The following is an 18663-nucleotide window of genomic DNA, read 5'->3' as shown; positions in this document are numbered from 1 at the left end:
TCCTATATGGATGAAATGTTGTTCTACTAGAAAGAGCAGAAAGACAGTTTTTTTTTTTTTTAGATTTGACAGTTTATTCAGTATATTTTCACACACTTTTAGAACAGGCTGGTTTAGTTGGATCACACACACATACACTCATACATACACGCTAGCTATTAATTTAGTATTACTACTAATTAGCTCCGTTGCCATTGTAATATTAATGGGTTTTAACAACTAATCTCTTCGGTGCTTCTTTCGACATCGCCGACAAACCTCATGCATACAGGAAGGACAGAAGAGATTACTAGAAGAGCATAGCATCCTTTAGACAGAGGGATGGATCCCTACAATAGAAGGAACAACAACACTTTCAGAAAATTAAATAATTTTGCTATACACCACAGGTGAAGCTGCTTACAGTTGCATCGTCCAAAAAGTGAAAATTGATCAAAGAGCCAAAAAGAGAGAAATTTGGTTATTCAAAAATCTAAACGGACTCTAGTCATGTTAAGATCTGTGTTTGTTTCACAGGGTAAGATAATAATAACAGGGTACAGACTCTGCATGACCAAATACTGACTGTACCATGACCATGACCAAACATTTGGTCATCAGACTTTAGTTCCAAATTTAGTCTTTTGTTAGCATCAATGTAGGCAGTTTTACATAAAGAGAACAGGTCACCCCAAAAATTAAAACATGATTCATTGCCTCCAAATAGCTCCTGCTCCTGGATCTCAGGATGGACTTCCATTTATAGCCCCCACCATTAGCAACTCTGATGAGAAGTTATGATGAGAATACAGAATTTAGCTTGTAACATTCGCCCACAATCTTCACGTAATCATCAAACAAGCATGCGTCTTTCTCCAGAAGTTAAATAAACCTGGTCTCTTCTGACTTCAGCCAGAATGTCAATGACGCAATAGGTCATCTGGCTTACAATCCATCACAATTCACTGCTTATTAACTTGAAAATAACAAACTGATCTTGACCTTAAGTACAGTTTAGGTGAAGACACATTAGTTGATCATTTTGTGCAAGTTCCACTAAAACTTCGCAAATACTTCAGGAAGAGTAGAGATTCTTGTGAACTATTAAGAGAAGGCAGATGCCTCAACATGGTCAAAGTTCAACGATCCTTTGGCCAGATGAGCTAAAATAACAAGATGGTATGGCCTTTAAGATAAGAAACCACAGAGTAAGATTACAGCAACTATGGTATACTTTTATAAAATGGTCTAAGAAAAAAACCATTTCAGTGGTTAGCCAATGGGCTAGGTAGGTGATCAGTTCCCTTTAATGGTTACACTACCTCAAATGTATGGAGTCAGAGAAAAACAGGAACTTAAATGCTTTTACATGGATACTTTTTGACTCTGTTTGAGCAAAAAGTTTAAAATAACATATTGTGACACTACAAACATGTGACCTGTCGATGCAAAACCTGTCAACGTGCTAGTAAATGTAAAACTCTTCAGTGCAAGAGAACACTTGTTAACATCTGATGAAAATGATAAGTCCCGGTTTAACTCTAACAAAAAGACAGAGACTGGGGTTTCCAAAAGTTATTCAGTTCTAAAATTAGTCTCACATTCAAGGAGACTGGGTACAATGGGTCGAAGATTTTATCCCCAAAACGCCAAAGGAGACAGTTACCATGTTGGCTTCCAAGAGCTTCAGTAAAAACTCTTGATGGTCTACATGTCACAGCTCTAAAGTCACAATCACACAGCTCTAGAGACTCTTTGACACTGACTGGCAACTCCTGGTTGCAAGGAAATATTTAGCATTTCCCAACTGGTTGCAAGTGGCTTAACAATGGCAAGTGACTTCTGGTAACCACTAGTTACCAGGGAAAAATGTGTATTCCCCAAACGGTTGCCAGGTGGCTGCTTGATGCTGCTTGGTAAAATAAGTCACAAGATAGAGATGATGTTGAGTCTAAAACCTTCTTGCCTTTGCTTTGGTTGCTAGGAGATTGCAGTGGTTGCGTGATGCAGAATTATCTGCAAACACTTATCACTGAGTGGCTTCGAAAATGAAAAGTGCAACATAAAGTTTAATAAGATTGTTTCCCTCCAAAGTAAAAGTTATGCCCTTTCAAACAAGATGGTATCAATGGTTTCTATTTCAGCCCCATGTTGCACTCTTCAGACCTTCAGAACCACCAGTGAGTAGTTTGCAACTGTTTGCAGACAAGTCTGCATCTTCAGTATAAACTACAGGAAACTGCTGCAATCTGCTAACAATCAAAGACATCACAAGGAGATTTCTGTTGCTGTTTGTGATCAATTTCAATGAGTTACCTCCAACAAATACTCCACATCTGGTTGGGAATGCATATTTTTACATACTGACTGGACCTTGCCAAGGTTCGCCAAGTGGTCTCTTGGCTTGTGTGACTAAGGAATTGTAAGGCAGATTAAAGAGCTCCACAGCTTTGGGAACCCGGGCTTGCAGACAGATTTCAGGCAACATTTCCCCAGTCATTCTGGTCAAAAGTCCACACAAACACACACACACATACACACACACAGAGCGAGAACAGCTCTAGCTAATGCTAAGTAGTAACAGTTGTCAAGTAGAAATAGCACTCATTAACCATGGAGATATATATAACCTTATTAGTTCAGGTATACAAAAAACTTCAAAACAAACCAAAATTAATAAACAAAACAAAAAAAACAAACACCACCAGTAACAACATTTACCACAACATCAACGGCTTGTTGTCATCCTTGAACTTTCTGGAGGTCCGTCAGCCACGGCAAACTCTTTGATCTCAATCCATAAGATGAATCCGTTCAGACTCACATAAGTCCAGGTTCAAAACCAGATATATGCACACTGATCCAAGTATTAATCCAGTCTTTTGTACGTTGGCTACCAAAACAGTCTGCTTCGTCATGTCCTTTGTATGGTGGGACACTGCTTCTGTCCATGACAGCGTCGTATATTGTGAGAGGTATCCGTATGGACACCTCTGCCAAGAAAGTTGTACATGAAGTACGTGAAATACATGTTGTAATGCAGCATGGACACAGGATTTAAGGATATCACCAGGTGAACCCTGCACCATGGGGACCTGACCATTCTCATGTCTTTGCTTTTTTTAGGCAACAGTTAAACATTCCAACCTTTAAGAGTTCTGGTTTAAGCATTCACCTGCCAGTACGATCCAATAACACCACTGTGCACTATTTCTCTTATTGGAGTCAACACACTTTCCAACACACTGCAAATTTAACACACGTCTGTGAAAACTTTCAAACGCAGCTAACATTAACAGGCTGCAAAAACAAGTGCACTTTGTGGGAGCAGATATGAAGGCATCTCACCCTTTGTGCTCCAACCAGTTCAGTTTTAAGAATCCATGCGCTACAATGCTACAACACAAGATAACAAAGTGACAGTATACATTTTTGAATTGTATGCATTCGACTTGATGTTATACACCGACACACAGAGTCTCACAAATGTGTGATGGCGCACTTCCATCAAGCGCGTTGGAAATTACTTGTGTCCTTAAAACTGCACAATTATTCTACTGCTGTCAGGTGAAAAAGAAAAGAAAACACAGACAAAGGTAGGCAGAATTTGCTTGAACCACAGTAGAAATCCAAACCTTACAGATTTTACAATCAATGATGATGCATTCTTACTATGAAGCCTTTCAGAGGTGGTTATTCTGCAGCTCTCTCTCTGGCTATTTACACACAGACTCTTGCTGAAAAATATTGCTTTTCACTAATTTCACACTCTAAGGTGACTTTAAACACATTAGCCATTACTATACAAACATTATTCTGTGTCACTGACAAAATATACTCTACCTTCAAGTCTTTTTGTCACAAAATATCAATATTGACATGTTTATTATGTGAAGAGTGTACGAAACATTAATTGGTACCAACCGCTGCCAAAAAAATAAATCACAGTTCTAGCCAGATTGTGGGGCATCATTTCTAAGGCCTTAAAATATCTTGACTTACTGGCAAAATGTTGATTGGAATACATTTACTTGATCCCATTTTACCAGGACAAAGGAGAGTTGTCTATGAATAAGAGGTGCATGAAGCGTAAAGCAAGATGCTACTGTTTAGATGTATTGTATCATCTGACCTCAAACTCAGTGAAAGAGGCAAAGAAGGCAAGACGGGAACCATGACGTGTTTCGTCTCTGCTGTGTTTGGCGCTTTGTTTCTCTCTAAACGTACCCATTGTTTGCGTTTATTTATGTAAGAGCTTTTCTCTGTTGAATGGCTGACGCACAGGAAGCCTGCCGATCCTGTCCACCCCGAAAATCTTCTACACACAATCAGGATCGCAGGAAAAAAAAAACATCAACAGAAAAAAGTAAATGAAAAATAAAAAAAGCGACCCACCTAATTCTACCCTTCTGACAGACTTTTTCATCAAAAACGTCCCCTTAATGAATGAATCAGCTTTCCTGCTGTCAGTCAGCGTGAATCATCCGCCTACATCAGCCTCTCTTCAATTCCAAACCAGCCAATTTGTCCCCAGCACATTGCCAAACCTACGTCATCCCCCAAGACGAGCGAGGCATCTCTGGCTACATGTCCAACTATTTAAAGTTCCTTATTTTTTTTTATTAACCGTGGACAACATAATTTCTGTGAGGGGTGTGATGCAATCTACAGCGACAATCTGTGCAGTCTTAATTCAGTATTAATGACGAATTGTGACAGTCATCGGATCGGCTGAGTTTCTCTCTGAGCATTTAAATCCTCTGCATCACTAAAACAGCATTAATCTGCTAGTCTGCTGAATTTGGGGGAAACAACCACTTTTTAAGGTTTCTGGTGTAGCCAACAAAAGTCTGTATCAAGACTACTTCTGCCCATGAGTCATTGGTCTACAAATGCACCAAAACTTAGGCTAGCAAAAGCCTAAAAGCTAATGATTTTGTGGTTTTGCAAGTAAAATTACACAAATCCAATCCCTGACTGTTTGCCTTCATGCAACTTGCTGTGCAAACATGGTTAGAAAAATGAACTTGAAGTAGAAACCAAAATTATTAGCAATTATCATCAAGTGTTTGATGACTGCATGCAGCATATGTTTTGTAGATATTTAATGGCATGTCCATCTGCTGTCACAACCAAACCATGACTGAGATGGTTATTTGTTTAATGGAAACTAATAATGTCATCAATTACTTTGTGTTTACAATTTTTGTTGCTGGCTAACAAATTACTCCATCTGTTGTGAAAGCCTCCAATGTACATGAGTTAAAATCACGTTGGAACTGAAAACGTCAACCTCAAGACGATCCTACAATCAGAGTTAAGGTTAACTCTAACTGTAACCCTAATGTTTTGAATAAAGAAAACTATATTTTTGCTAGTTTCAAGTTTTGTGTCAGTTTTTCTTTTGCCCTGGATGCCAAAGCTCAGGAGAACAACTTTCAAAAGCTAAAAAAACCTATTGTTCAATACCACAGATTAGATTTTAGGGTTTAGTTCCCACTTTACAAAGACTTTCCTGTAACTGTGAACGCCACTTAATGGATGTGCAGATCCTTTACGATTGGGTGCTTCAGATAATGCTCCATAATCTTTGTTAGAGATATAGATTTTCTTCATAAATAGGCAACTGTCCAAAATGAAGTAATAATGGATGGGTAGAAATTTTAGAGGCCGCTTTTGCAGCACCATCTAAATGAGATAAAATTAGGGAGATGGGGCCCACCTAGCTGACAACAGCTCTGCAGTGTGGTAGTCCTAAAACTTCTCCAACATTGCATGGTATTTGAGTGAAAACCGCTCTTGTACCTGGATATGTCAAAAGTTGGCACAAGGACTCTTTATGATTCCAACTCATTTTAAGAAACTCTCAAGTCAGCCATCTAAAAATTGTGCATGCCTATTAACGGGACCTATTTTATCCTCAGTCAAAATCACATTTAACTAAAGCCTTTCCAGTTACAGAAAGATTTAAGGGTAAACACTATCGATCAGTTCTTGTTGTCTGGAACCCCTGTCTGGATGGCAAATGACCCTACTTATGTCAGTCACACTGTCTCCATGACAATGACGACTTCGCCGCTGTCCTCAGATGTTGGTGTTGTGGTGGCGGTCGGAGTACACAGTGTAAGTCCTTCCTCTGTGGTCACCTGACCCCTTGCAGGGCAGTCCACACTGTCATGGAGATCAGAGTCACTATTTCTTTTATCTCTCTCCCCTCCATTTCCTCTCCTGCCACCTTCCTCCTCCTCCTCTTCATCCTCCTCCTCTACTCGACACCTGCACACCTCGATCCCAGAGTCACCTGTGAGTCGCCGGTGTCTATACTGGCTCTCATCAGCTCCCATGTCCTCATCGTCGTCTTCGTCATTGTCCTTCTCCTCCTGGTCCTCGTCCTCATTCTCCCAACTGGGTGGTCCTGGCTCAAAGACATCCACGCAGGGGGAAAACAGAGTCTGTTTTGGTGGAGACTGAGTAGCACGAGGTGATGGTGAGAGGGAGGATGCGTGGCCAGAGGAAGATCCACCTTTGTCAGACTGGTGGAAAGCAGTAAGGGGGTCCAGAAGTAAGGCTGGAGCAGGAAGGGAGGTGGAAGAAAGGGCTTGAAGAGTTAGGGGAGGAGGAGGAGAAGTAGAAAGGGATGGGGGTGAGGATGGGGAGAGAGTCGCAAGGGGTGACTGACAAGTAGCATAAGAAGATTCAGACTCTATGGTTATAGCTGGGCAGGGGGAAGCAGTGGACACTTGTTCTGAGAAAGTGAGAAGTGGTGTAGGGGTGGACAGAGGCTCAGACTCAGAACCAGCCCCAGGGCGCAATTCAAATCCAGAACAAGAACCAGAACTAAAACACGCCTGGGCATTTGAAGGCAATGGAGGAATATGGTCAAACTCAGACAATCGAGGCGGGACCAGAGAATGACCTGAATGATCTGTTTCTGCAGTTGAATCCAGGCAAGATGTTGAAACAGCAATAGACCCTAAATGCTGGGATAAGTGTGACCCAGGGCTGGGATGACCCTCGACTAAACCTGATCCAGGTGATAGTTCTAGGTTCTGGCACTGAGTTAGGATGGGTAAAGTTGGTGCTGCATCTGTGACTAGGGCAAGATTTGCATGCCTTGGAGACAGAAGGCTATTAACTGGTGAATCTGCAACTACCCCAGCTTTAGGCTGTGGATTTGGAAGCAGGATATGATCTGAAGTTACCAAATCTGGAGGTTGTGTAAGCTTTAGAAATAGTGATTGTGGTTCCTGACCTTGTGTAAACTTTGTATGTTCTTGGACTGGAGACTGGGTAAGCTTTGTAGGTTCTTGGACTGGAGACTGGGTAAGCTTTGTAGGTGATGGAATTGGTACAAGAGTTGGGTCAGGAGTTAGGCAACCAGAAACAGAGCTTGCTATTGGAGACAAAGTTCTTCCAGCATCTGGTGATGGAACTGAGGCTGGGCTATTAGGAGAACTGACTGTATCAAAAGTCCTTGTTAAATTTAGTGTTTCCAGTGATTTTATGGTTATAGAAGAGTCAGAAGCAGTTGGGGTAGGAAGCCTTGACATTAAGGGAATCTTTGGGGTATCGTTTTGGACAGTATTGGTGTCCATTGCTGGGCTTTGTATTATTTGGATGGAGGGGAGTGCTGTGTCAACAACATTTGGACTAGGGAGTGTACTTGAGCTACAGGTGCTGACTATTGGGGTACATGGTGCTATGTCAAGCTGCTGCTTTATGGGAGATGTAGTCCCGACTGGGAGGGTGAGCTGAAAACCAGGTGAGGGTGGAGGCTGAGGGGAGGCTGCCCTGGTAACAACTGCCACAGTAACAGTCTGGTTGGAAACCGATGAGTTTGTGGCAACTGCTGTATGAGCTCCAGCACCGCTTACGTCAGCAACGTCAAGGACCATCCTCTCAGAAGCAACCTGCGTCTCGTTTGAATTCAAGTAGGTTGCAGCTGCAGAGATGGTCTCCATGGTGACATCAAGGGTGAGAGGCGTGGCTTCGCTGGGTGTGGAGGCATGGCTAGTGTCAGTCTCATATGTAATGGGTGCCGACAGGGAGGAGCTACACGGAGAGGAGGGGCAGCAGGAATCACAGGAACAGCTGGAGCTACAGGAAAGATTTACAGATATTGAATAACACCTGAATATTATATACTAAAGCTGCAAAAATCCAACTCATAAGGTAAACACAGTAATCAGTGACAGAAAAATTGTTTGAATGGTATTATCAGTACTGAAAATGCTACGTTGATGAACAAAATGAACCTTCTGGGATTTTCTTACCTGGATTGAACGTGCATCAAGACGGTATTATCAGTAGTTTAAATAATAGCGGTAGCAAAAATACTGGGAGTAGCTATTATTTGTGATAGTACCACTAATACCAGTGACACTTGACGTTACACTTGAGCTGAGGTAGGAAAAGCGCCTGGTTCCAAATCAGTAATTACTGCTACTTTTGCTGTTGCGGTAGTAGTTATAGTAGTATCACCACTTGTACTTCCTGTACCATTAGAAAAACTCTTACCTGTTGTCTGAGCTGAGGGAGGACGGCCCATCGCTGTGCGGCCGGTGCAGCAAGGGACCGTGTTGTGTGAGCAGATGGGGGTCGGCGGTGCGTGGAGGTTGAGGGTATCGAGGGGTGGTGAAGACGGAGCTGTAAGGAGGAGGAGGAGTCGAGGGCTGAGCTGCCACCTCCTCATAGGAAGGCAACTTCAGGGATGCCAAGAAACCTACAAGCAGAAGAGGGAAGGAAGGTTAGCACAAAGACACTGGTCAGTGGCCCTTTTCTTTTGTTTTTTTCTACATTTGTTTTGATGTAATGCACCTAGAGGGCAGTGGGATTGCTTTTTTTAAGCAGTCCCTCAGCAGGTTGATAGTGGTAACTTTGTTAAACTGAACTTAATAAAAGCCCAACTCAACAAAAGTGCTCTCTCCTGCAGCCATGTCAAAAGGTGGAAACCAAGATTCGAAAATCTTGTCCTATTTAGCAATATTTTTTCTATAGAATGTGAATTCATTTGTATTCCTAGACATGCAAGATATCATGGTTTTCCAAATAAATAAACAATACCCCCCTGCCAAGGGGGGCGCTACAGCGAGTAGCTCCACAAATTAGATTTTTTACGCTGGACTCCCAAAGCGGCTTTTATCCCCTCATGGGTAATTATAAATTACGCCTGGGTGATCTACCCCAAAAAAGTCCATACCCGAGTTTAAAAGACGATCGAGGTGTTGTGGTCCAGCAAGCATCTGTGATTTATATGATGTAGCCTTGATCTGAATTACAATAATGACAAGTGGGCAGCTTGATGCCGAGGCTCTACAAACAAAACCTGATGCATTTACAGATGCACTTCTCTTTGGAGTGCATTTTAGCACAAAGTTTCTGAAAACCTTTGGTCTATGTAACTCATTATGCAGGCAAGATATATGCTAATGGAGCTTTTTCTGCCAGCTGTAGACAGAACAAGTGATGAAGACAGTGTGATTTATCTGGAAGTAGCAAGACACTTAGAATTCTTTGATCATGCAAACCCACTGCATGGGGTGGGTGTAGCAGAGGAGGATGCTAGGGGACAGGATGAAATGGAGGAAGATGATCTGCTGTGACGAACCGCAAAAGGGTGCAACTGCATAAGGCAAATTCATAAAAATCAAACAAACAAGAAGTGGTTCAATTGTGATGCCACTTTAACTCGATTAGCACAGCGTTAGCATGATCCAACATCTCCTAGCTTGAGTGACCCCTGCTTCTACTTCAGCATATTGGAAAATGACTGACTGCATAATAAGACTTCAGTATATTAACCATTCATTTGTGCTATTTTGCAGACACAGACCAAGAATGGGATGTGTGGAAGTGATGCATCACATGAAGATCTACTGCAACTTTAATTTTTCTCTGCAACACTTGAAGAAATGTGCTGAAAACCTTTTTAAACATATAAAGAAGCAAAAGTACATAGACTGTACACAGCTGAAGCCTAATATGCATTAAAATGAGCTGATATGTAGCGCCCAGTGAATATTTTTAAGTCATGCAAAAAATTATTCCAACGTTTAAAAGAAAAGAGAAGAAAAAGAAGAAAAGAGGGTAAACGTCTTCACAGGAATCATTCTTTAAGGCCTCCACACTGTAAATTTCCACTGAGTCGTCACAGCCACAGATTACAAAAGCGGCACGTCACTTGACTTGACAGCCGAGCATCAGTCACAAACAAGAACAGGCTTCATTGTCTTGATGCTGTGAGTGGAGTTTAGAGGCAGCTCTCATACAGACAGAGATCCCAAAGGTCCTAGAAAACCAGAAACCTATGGTTTTCCAGCCTCTGTTGTTTTGTAACAGTGCTCGGAGCTTCAGAACGAAGCCTTTTTTTTCTCCAATCAGCCAGAAAAAGATGAAGTTTGGAGCATCTTATCTTTAACCTTCTGTCCAGTTTTGACGAGTCTTGTTGTGGCTGGTTCTCGCTTTAGCCCTGCTGTGATGAGGTACGGATAGAAAAAAAACAAGCCTAATCTAAACACCTCATTTTTCAAATAGCCACTGAAAGCATCCAGAAAACACAGATTCAGGTTTCTTACTGAGGTCCAGCATAGAGGAGGGGTAGGAGTTGGCTCCATGGTAGGCCAGCAGGCTGATCTCTCTCTGTCTCTGCTGCTGCTGGACTCTGAGTTTGGCTCGACGGTGTCGGTACGCACAGCAGCAGCTGAACAGGATGAGGACGGTCCACAGCAGCCAGAACCCTGAACACATCACACACACACAGATTTCATTGTGATCATATGAAAATCTTCATTGACTTTAAATGTTTAGTCACATACAAGAATAAGTCCTTATATACAGAACCAAATAAACCAACGATGACATGACGTGATGCAAAGCATTGTTGTTCATCTGAAAATGTATGAGAGTAATTTACAAAGTGCAGTAAATGCTCAGAGTCTACAGGAGCTTGGCAGAGAGATTCAAATATTCTGGGAAAAGTGAAACATGAGGAAACTGTTTTGTGGGTTCTTGTACAGTGAGAGCTCGGACCACCACCCTGTCACATAAGTCTCATTATTGGTGGGTGTTGAACACCATCAAGGGCGCCATTTGTCACCAAATCTTCTGGTTTTTTTAGGCGCAGCCAACAGCAGAGATGTGGAGGACCTCTCTGCTGCTGTGCTGGGTTTATCATGCGTTGACCTCCAGTAAACTGTGGGGCGGTTTGCTCTGGAGTGTAACATGGCTTTAATGGGAAGTGGCACATCTAAGTTGAGGAGTAGGTGCTGACGTGCTGGAGCGCATGCAGACGTGTCTGTGTGGTCACAAAAAAAAAGGTTGACCCTCACTCTCGCCATCTAGTGATTAAATTCACATCACTCAGATTCGCATGTACATAAACTGAGTCGAGGACAGGAAGCAAAATTGAAGCTTTAGGAAATCAGCCATCTGGGAGGGACTAGGGGTTTCTACTTCTTTACATTTAAAGGAGCCATGAGAAGTTCAGGCATCTGATCATGTGATGCCTCATTGGTGAGTTCGGCTATGTTGGTTATGTCCAACTGGGACAAGAGCTGGGGGATTTGGTCAGGTCCTGTTACCTGGACGAGCAGCAGAAAAATGTTATCAAAGGTTGGAAATCACACAAAAGCTATCTAGTTTGCATCCAGAAGAATGAAGTTATGATAAAAAAAATGAACAAAAACATAATTAACTTGTTTTCCTAAATGCTAATATTATAACAGCCTTGTTTTGAAAGAGATAATTCACTCATACTTTTCTATAAAAAATTCAAGTCAGCCCATTAAGCGGTTGTTAGTGGTTTGATATTCTTTTTCTGTTAAATAAATAAATAAAAATCAGCTAACTGTAAAGCAGCAGCAAGTAAAGCAGGCTTCCTTTATTATTATTCAGTACAAGCACTCCTACAGCTGCATACATGCATGTATAAGAGTGACAGACCCAATTAGGAGTGCAAAATGATGCTGAGACAGCACCTTAAGTCACCGCTACATTACACTGAGCCTTAATAAATGAACTTACACCAGAGTTCGTAGTAGTAGGTGCAGCAGCCGGTCTCTCCGCAGCAGTGTCCTGTCTCACACAGGTATCCTCCGTTAACGCTGGCACCCGGGCAGTACCGTGGTCTGCCCAGCAGGGGCTGGCTGCCACCGGAGTGGTACTCCATAGCACCCCTGCTTCATGCACACTTAGCCCCGAGCCACCGCTGCCTGCTCGCCGCAAGCCGCTAACTAGGCGTTAGCTGCTAAAACGTGTGATCCCGGTTGCAAATCCAGCTACATTTTTTCATGTAATCTGTTTTGTAGCCAAACTTTACTTCAGGAGCAGATAGCCTGTTATTCTTAAATTCTGGTCAGTCAGTAAATCCAAATAGCTTCAAAATTAAGCTAATCTACATTTTCAGCGCAGGTGAAACACCTAAAATGATAGATTCAGGCAGTTTCAGCGACGCCTCTGTGATAGCAAATTACTGAGCTTATCACCAAGAAGGACCAGAAACCAGGCGGGAACTTCTGCATCCAAAGAGAGACCGACGGGGCAGAGAGGGGCTTCCTCATCCGTTAGCACCACTCATGCACGATTTAAAGGCTACAGAACAGCAGCACCTACACCACCCTCATGTGACAGCTACTAAATCCTGTTAGTACTGCAGCTGCAAGAGAGCGCTGGGGAGGACACAGGATGACAGCCAGTAGGAGGCTCTGAACTGGAGAGAGAGGAAAAAAACAAGAAGAAAACAATAGTTAATTGATAAGAAACAAGACAGGGTGTCTCTCTCTCTCACACACACACACACACACACTACTACAGGCCTGTTTGATATTCATTGCCGCAGCGAGTCAAAGCACAAGTGACACAAAGCTGCCACTCTGTCCATGTCACACACACACACACCCGTGTTTGCACTTGTGTCCTTGTGAGAACCATTGCTGGCATAATTCACCGCCAGAGTCCCACCCAACTCTGATGGACGGGCTCACACACAGGGACAGAGGATCAACATTTAAAAAAACTTCAGGTGAGAAAGTAAAAGTGGCACTGAGACATGAGAGTAACGTTAATGAGTAGCAATTAAAATAAACTGCTGATGTTTGCAGTCATGGTAAAAAGAAAGTACATCTTCATTCTTATTCTAATTTTTTATGAATCTGATCATATAAAAATCTTCCAGTTCTTAGGTCTTAAAACTATTTAAATACATCCTAAGATGAACAATGGCTCACAGCTTATTACACAGTTTCATTGTTTGTTTAACGTAACTCTAGCAGTAATGCAGAAGCAGTGCATGAAAAAAGTACACCCTTACAGGAATTCAGAGGCTAAGCAGCAGCCAGCTGCTGATAATCAAATGCACTTGATTAAAGTCATCATCAGGAAGTGTGAGCACCTCTCTGAAAGCAGGCGTTCTGGTGGTTTGCTGGTCTGCAGCATTCAGATGTGTGTTAACACAATGTCGAGGAGTAAAGATATCAGCAACAATCTTAGAGCAGCAACTGTTGATATCAAATGGGAAGGGTTATGAGGATATTTCCAAACAATCTGAAGTCCATCATTCCACATCATTTTCTGAAATGGAAAACACTGAAGGCAGCTGACAATCTTTCCATGAGTGGACATCACAGCTAATTCACCACAAAATCAGAGCAACATCTCAGACTCGTCAGGCCTCAGTTAGCATGTTAAACATTAAAGTTCATGACAGCACAATCAGAAAAAGACTGAACAGGTGTGCCAGGAAAAAGCCTACTCTCTCTAAAAAGCACACAACAGCACGGCTTAGGTTTGCTTCTGAAAAAATCTATTTTTCAAGACTTCTAGAACAAAGTCCTTTGGACAGATCAGACCAAAGCAGAGACGTTTGGCCATAACGTAGAAAACCAAACACAGCACATCAGCACGAATACTGCTTCATACCAACTGTCAGCATAGTGGAGGATAGGTGATGATTAGGGCTTGTTTTGCAGCCCAGGACCTGGGCACGGTGCAGTCATTGAGCAAACCATGAACTCTTCTATGTCAGTGTTTTCCAACCACTGTACCGTGGTATATAGGTGTGCCGTGGAAGATTATCCGGTTTCACCTGATTGGTACTCTAAGGCTACGTTCACACTGCAGGTCTTAATGCTCAATTCCGATTTTTCGATCCGATTTTTTTGGTCTGGTTGTTCACACTACAAATAAAATGTGACAACAAACGCCCTCTAGTGTGAACCCTCAAAGCGGCCCGCATGCACAAAAGAAGACGTCACACACAACACGCTCTGTTTACAGAAGTAAATATGGCGGCTACAGAGCTAGTAGGTGTTGTTGTAGCAGTCTATCAATTTGTGAGCAGTCGTAACCGACAGAATTTTGACAAATTAATTAGAGAAAGAAAGACACTGAGAAAAAAGAGAGCCCGTGCTTTAACAATGGCCTTGTTTGATGCAGTGGCTGCTACTTCCGTGCAGAGGTTTGTCTTCTTTGGCGCTGATAATTGGCGTCTGTCTTGTGTCAGTGACGTAAAAGATGGATTTAATGCGACATGACCATTCAAACAGCAGTCGCTTTGTAAAACATCAGACATGTATCAGATTCAGTACCACATACGAAAGTGACCCAGATCGGATTTGAAAAAATCAGATTTGTGCTGTTCACACTGTCATACCATGATCGGATATGGGTCGCATAGTGTCAAAAAAGTCGGATTTGATGCACTTTCACCTGCAGTGTGAACGTAGCCTTAGTGATCGGCATGAGTAACAGGCAGAACAATTGCATTCTCTTCCACTAGAGGGAACTACCTGCTCTAATTAAACAAGTTGCCATCTGCCAGTAAAACAGAAGAAGATGAAGAAGGAATGACATAATAGTCATGCTGCAAGTGAGATGATGCAGCTCGTAATAGCAATAGATAAGTATTTGAAAAGAAAAAGTAGTCAATCTGACCTGGGTCCTGGAGAAAATTCTGACCCAGATGAAGGCCCTAGCATGAGTACTGGTCAGAAAAAAAAGCAAAAAATGTATACTGGGGACAAGCCGAGCCAACTCAGCTATACCTGGTGTGCCGTAGGGCTGCCCAATTAGTCGACTAGTCACGGTCGACGACTAATTTAATAGTCGACGCGTCATTTGAAGCTTTGTAAGATCCCAAAAGATGCAGAAATAAGTAGTAGGATTTAAGCGTGTAATAACGGACTGAAACAGAAGATGGCAGCACTGCATGTACAAGGATGCCAGCTGCCGTTAAACCCTGAAGAAGAAGAAGCAGTGTCTGGTATCGTAGCTGTGTCCAAATTCAGGAACCACATCCTCCTGTAGCCGCATTTGTAGGCCTATTACGTTACAGCGACACGACGAAGACTGTCCAAATTCGAAGACTTCGACAAATGCAGCTGACAAATGCGCCCTTCATTTCCCCAGATTTGAAGGATGGGTCGGGTGTATTCTTTGTGGCCCAACCTATCCCAGAATTCATAGCACGGCCCAGCTCAGTTTACAACAATGGCGGCAGCTAGTTAGTTTTAATATTACTCTTATTATTCTTTCTGGGTCACAAAATAAACGTTTAGCATATTTTCAGGCGAGAATGTAGCTGTGTAAACTTCAAATATCTGCTCAGTTTATCAAGACACCACATATTTTCAAAAGCGCTCCAACGTTTTCGGAAACGTCTGTTACCCACCAGCTCGATAGCGAGCCGGGGTTCAAGGCTCACTAGAGCCCGTGAGAACACCGGACTCCCGGCAAATCGTTTTTAAAACCACCGCCGTCTTTCACTACTCAAGTTAAACATGATATATAAGTCACTTAGGTAACTTAAAAATGTTATTATTTGGATTTTTTCAGTGTTTTACTTGTTCCTGAGTAAATCGGTTTGGCTGAGATTAAAGTTATAGAATAAACGTCAAACAGAAATCTGATTAAACAGAAGTGTGAGATGGTCGAGAATATACTCCGATGTCCTGTTATATTTTAGCGAGCGAGAAGCAGACGGCTGAGTTTATTAAACTCCACTGAGACAATCTGCGAATTTCATTAAAATTTAATAAACTATCATCTTGTCTTTATTTTTAGTTAGCACATACATTAAACACTTAAAGCTGTAAGCTAATGATAGTTATATAAGAGCAGATGCATGCTGGTGCAATAAGCTGTACGTTTTACGTCCAATGGATGATGATCTGATTAGTCGACTAATCGCAAAAATAATCGGTGACTAGTCGACTATCAAAATAATTGTTTGTGGCAGCCCTAGTGTGCGGGGATAATTATCAATATGGTTTTTGTGACATTTTTGTTTAGGTGGTGTGCCATGTGATTTTTCTGATGTGAAATATGTGCTGTGGCTCCAAAAGGTTGGGAAACAGTGACCTATATAACAAAGTATTCTGGAGTCAAATGTGAGGCCATCTTAATTCACGCAACTGGACAACGATCCCAATAACACCAGCAAATCTACAACACAACAACTGAAAAACATAATAACCAGTGTGCTGCAGTGGCCCAGTCAAAGTCTAGACAGCAAAGTGGAAAGCTGCCATTAGTCCTAAAGAGTGCTGAAACAATGCTGTCAAGAAGAGGCGACGTGAGGAGCTGATAAAGTCATACAGGACATCAGAACCACCTTTGGCTGCAAACTATGAAATCATGGGGTGGGCTTAGATTCTCACACACTGCGTCTTCATTTTAGCTTTATTTTTGTTAAATAAAATGTAATAAGGAATGACAGCACAATCACATCACATGGTTTGTTTATCTGAGCTTGTAAATCCTTAAAACTGAAAGAGATTTTTTTCACGTCTGCAGGAAGTCTGTTTTCACTGGTGTAGTTAAGGAAAATGAAATTAGCGACATCCCGATGTCTCTCTTACTTGTGGCTCAGTTTTTGAGGACGCTTTTCCTTTTTTGCATGTAAAATAAATGTTTAGCTAAAAATTTCTGGCAAGATTCACATTCCCCTCTGTACCGTCCGATGAGTGAGAGACACTGCGCTGCTTCTAACTCATTTCAGTATAGACCTGTTTATTGATTAATCAATAAGAAGAAAATTAATCTGTGTACGTAAAACAATCTTTAGTTTCAGGTTCTCAGTCGTGTCTAATGCTCCAGCTGGTGGAGAAGTAAACTGAAAAAAATAACCTTTTTAAAAGAGATTTGATTGTGAAATTTGTTTTGTTTTTGGCGTTTTATTGTAACACTATATTACAGAGCAAACATATCACCATATCACAACAACAGTCACCTGAAGGCACTTTATATATAAGGTCAAGACTCTGCAATAATAACAGATTATTCAGCAGCAGCTGGTTGTAGCCTGATCACATTGTACTCTGTATCAAACAGTTATGTCTTTAAAATGAAGTTAATTTTCATGTTTCTATTATACACAAATACACCAGCCGAATATCATTACCACATTCTTGACTACCATCTATAAACAAGATGGCAGAAAAGATAAACAAAGCCAAAGCACAGAAGTGTTGAAAACTGCTTAATTCAAAAGTAAATCAGACATCCAACTCTGCATTGGTTTATGCATCTAATTTCCCCATTTATAACTGCATTGCTATAACTCATTGATTTCTCTTATTTTAAGAAGGACGTGACATCTGACTGAGAGTTCCTAAAATGCGATCATACTTGTTTTTCTTCAGCAAGCAAAGGAGGAATTCATAATGCAAACATTAACAGTGATTCTTTTTTTGTGTGTGGAATAAACTTAAACCCTCAAAAAAGCCCTGTAGAAAGGTAAAAACCAAAATGTCCTCAGTACGTATAGATGTCCTCACTCCCTAAAACTCAGTGGTCCCCACACTGACAGATGGACAAGTGGACAAACACAGTGCTGCAGAGTTCACAGGAAAAGCTGGTGGTCTGTACAGGACTTTCTTTACTGGGCCAAGTTCTAGCTGCATTCTGCAGTACTACAAACACGCGCGCGCACACGCACTCACACATTCTTTGCAGCCTGGTAAACATGATGGCTGATGGTCAGTGAAGGCAACACGCGCGCACACATAAAGGCCATATGTGTCCATACAGAGAGACGTCAGTAGTAAACACGTACACGTTATTTATGGCCGCAGAAGCCTGGAGCCGCTGACTGAACGCAGGTTTTACTCAGACCCAGGCAGTCTGTAGACGGACCCCCCTCAGCTGCCGTTAACGGTAAAACCCCCCGGTAGCTCATAAACAAAAACAGCCCTACCGCTCCGTCCGTCCGCCCGTCCTCCACTGGGTCAGTCTGCGGGACTGGCTGCTTCTGCAGTCGGTGTGATTCCTGTTTGTCTGCCGCGGTGTCGGTGCTGGGTACGCCGGGGCCTCCTCTCTCAGTCTCTCTGGTCCCCCGCCTCCTCGCGCTCCCTTCTCAGTGCGACCCTCCGCCAGCCCCGCCGCCATCAGCGCCAGCAGAACGTCAAGCATGCACAGCGCGAGACCACACACCTCCGCCCTGTCACCACTGTTCCTTTCAAAGTAAATACCTCTTTTAAAAAGTGCAACAGAACTAATGTGTATTTTCATAACTGTGCCACAAAATGCAAACCAGTCAACTAATCACGAAAACTTTGTTTTTTACCACTTTACATACACATCTATGACAAGTCTCTGAAAGTCTGACCTGATGGATTTTACACTCAAATATGGGTTTTCTTGCATGCACCATTAAACAGAGAGCATTGGGAAAAACGAAAACAGGAATGA

The 18663-nt window shown here is 42.2% G+C and overlaps 1 protein-coding gene across 1 annotated transcript; it reads right to left on the bottom strand.

Annotated features, from left to right (window-relative positions):
* Window positions 1-47: 47 nt before the first annotated feature.
* LOC147334454 (uncharacterized) lies at window positions 48-18352 on the bottom strand. The gene is made up of 5 exons (XM_086272447.1): window positions 18170-18352; window positions 12001-12685; window positions 10554-10715; window positions 8497-8701; window positions 48-8076 (listed from the first exon to the last, which is right to left on the bottom strand). Exons 2-5 carry the CDS (start codon window positions 12143-12145, stop codon window positions 6024-6026), a joined length of 2565 nt encoding a protein of 854 aa, XP_086128573.1. The 5' UTR covers window positions 12146-12685; window positions 18170-18352; the 3' UTR covers window positions 48-6023.
* Window positions 18353-18663: the final 311 nt, after the last annotated feature.

This window comes from Aulonocara sp. 'chitande type north' Nkhata Bay, linkage group LG3 (assembly GCF_057382095.1).
Source record: "Aulonocara sp. 'chitande type north' Nkhata Bay isolate Kocher_YH1m ecotype deep benthic linkage group LG3, A_spYH_male_GT1.1, whole genome shotgun sequence".
Lineage (NCBI taxonomy): Eukaryota > Metazoa > Chordata > Actinopteri > Cichliformes > Cichlidae > Aulonocara > Aulonocara sp. 'chitande type north' Nkhata Bay.
The sequence above is the reverse complement of the archived record's forward strand: the minus strand, read 5'-3'. Positions and strand labels throughout refer to the sequence as shown.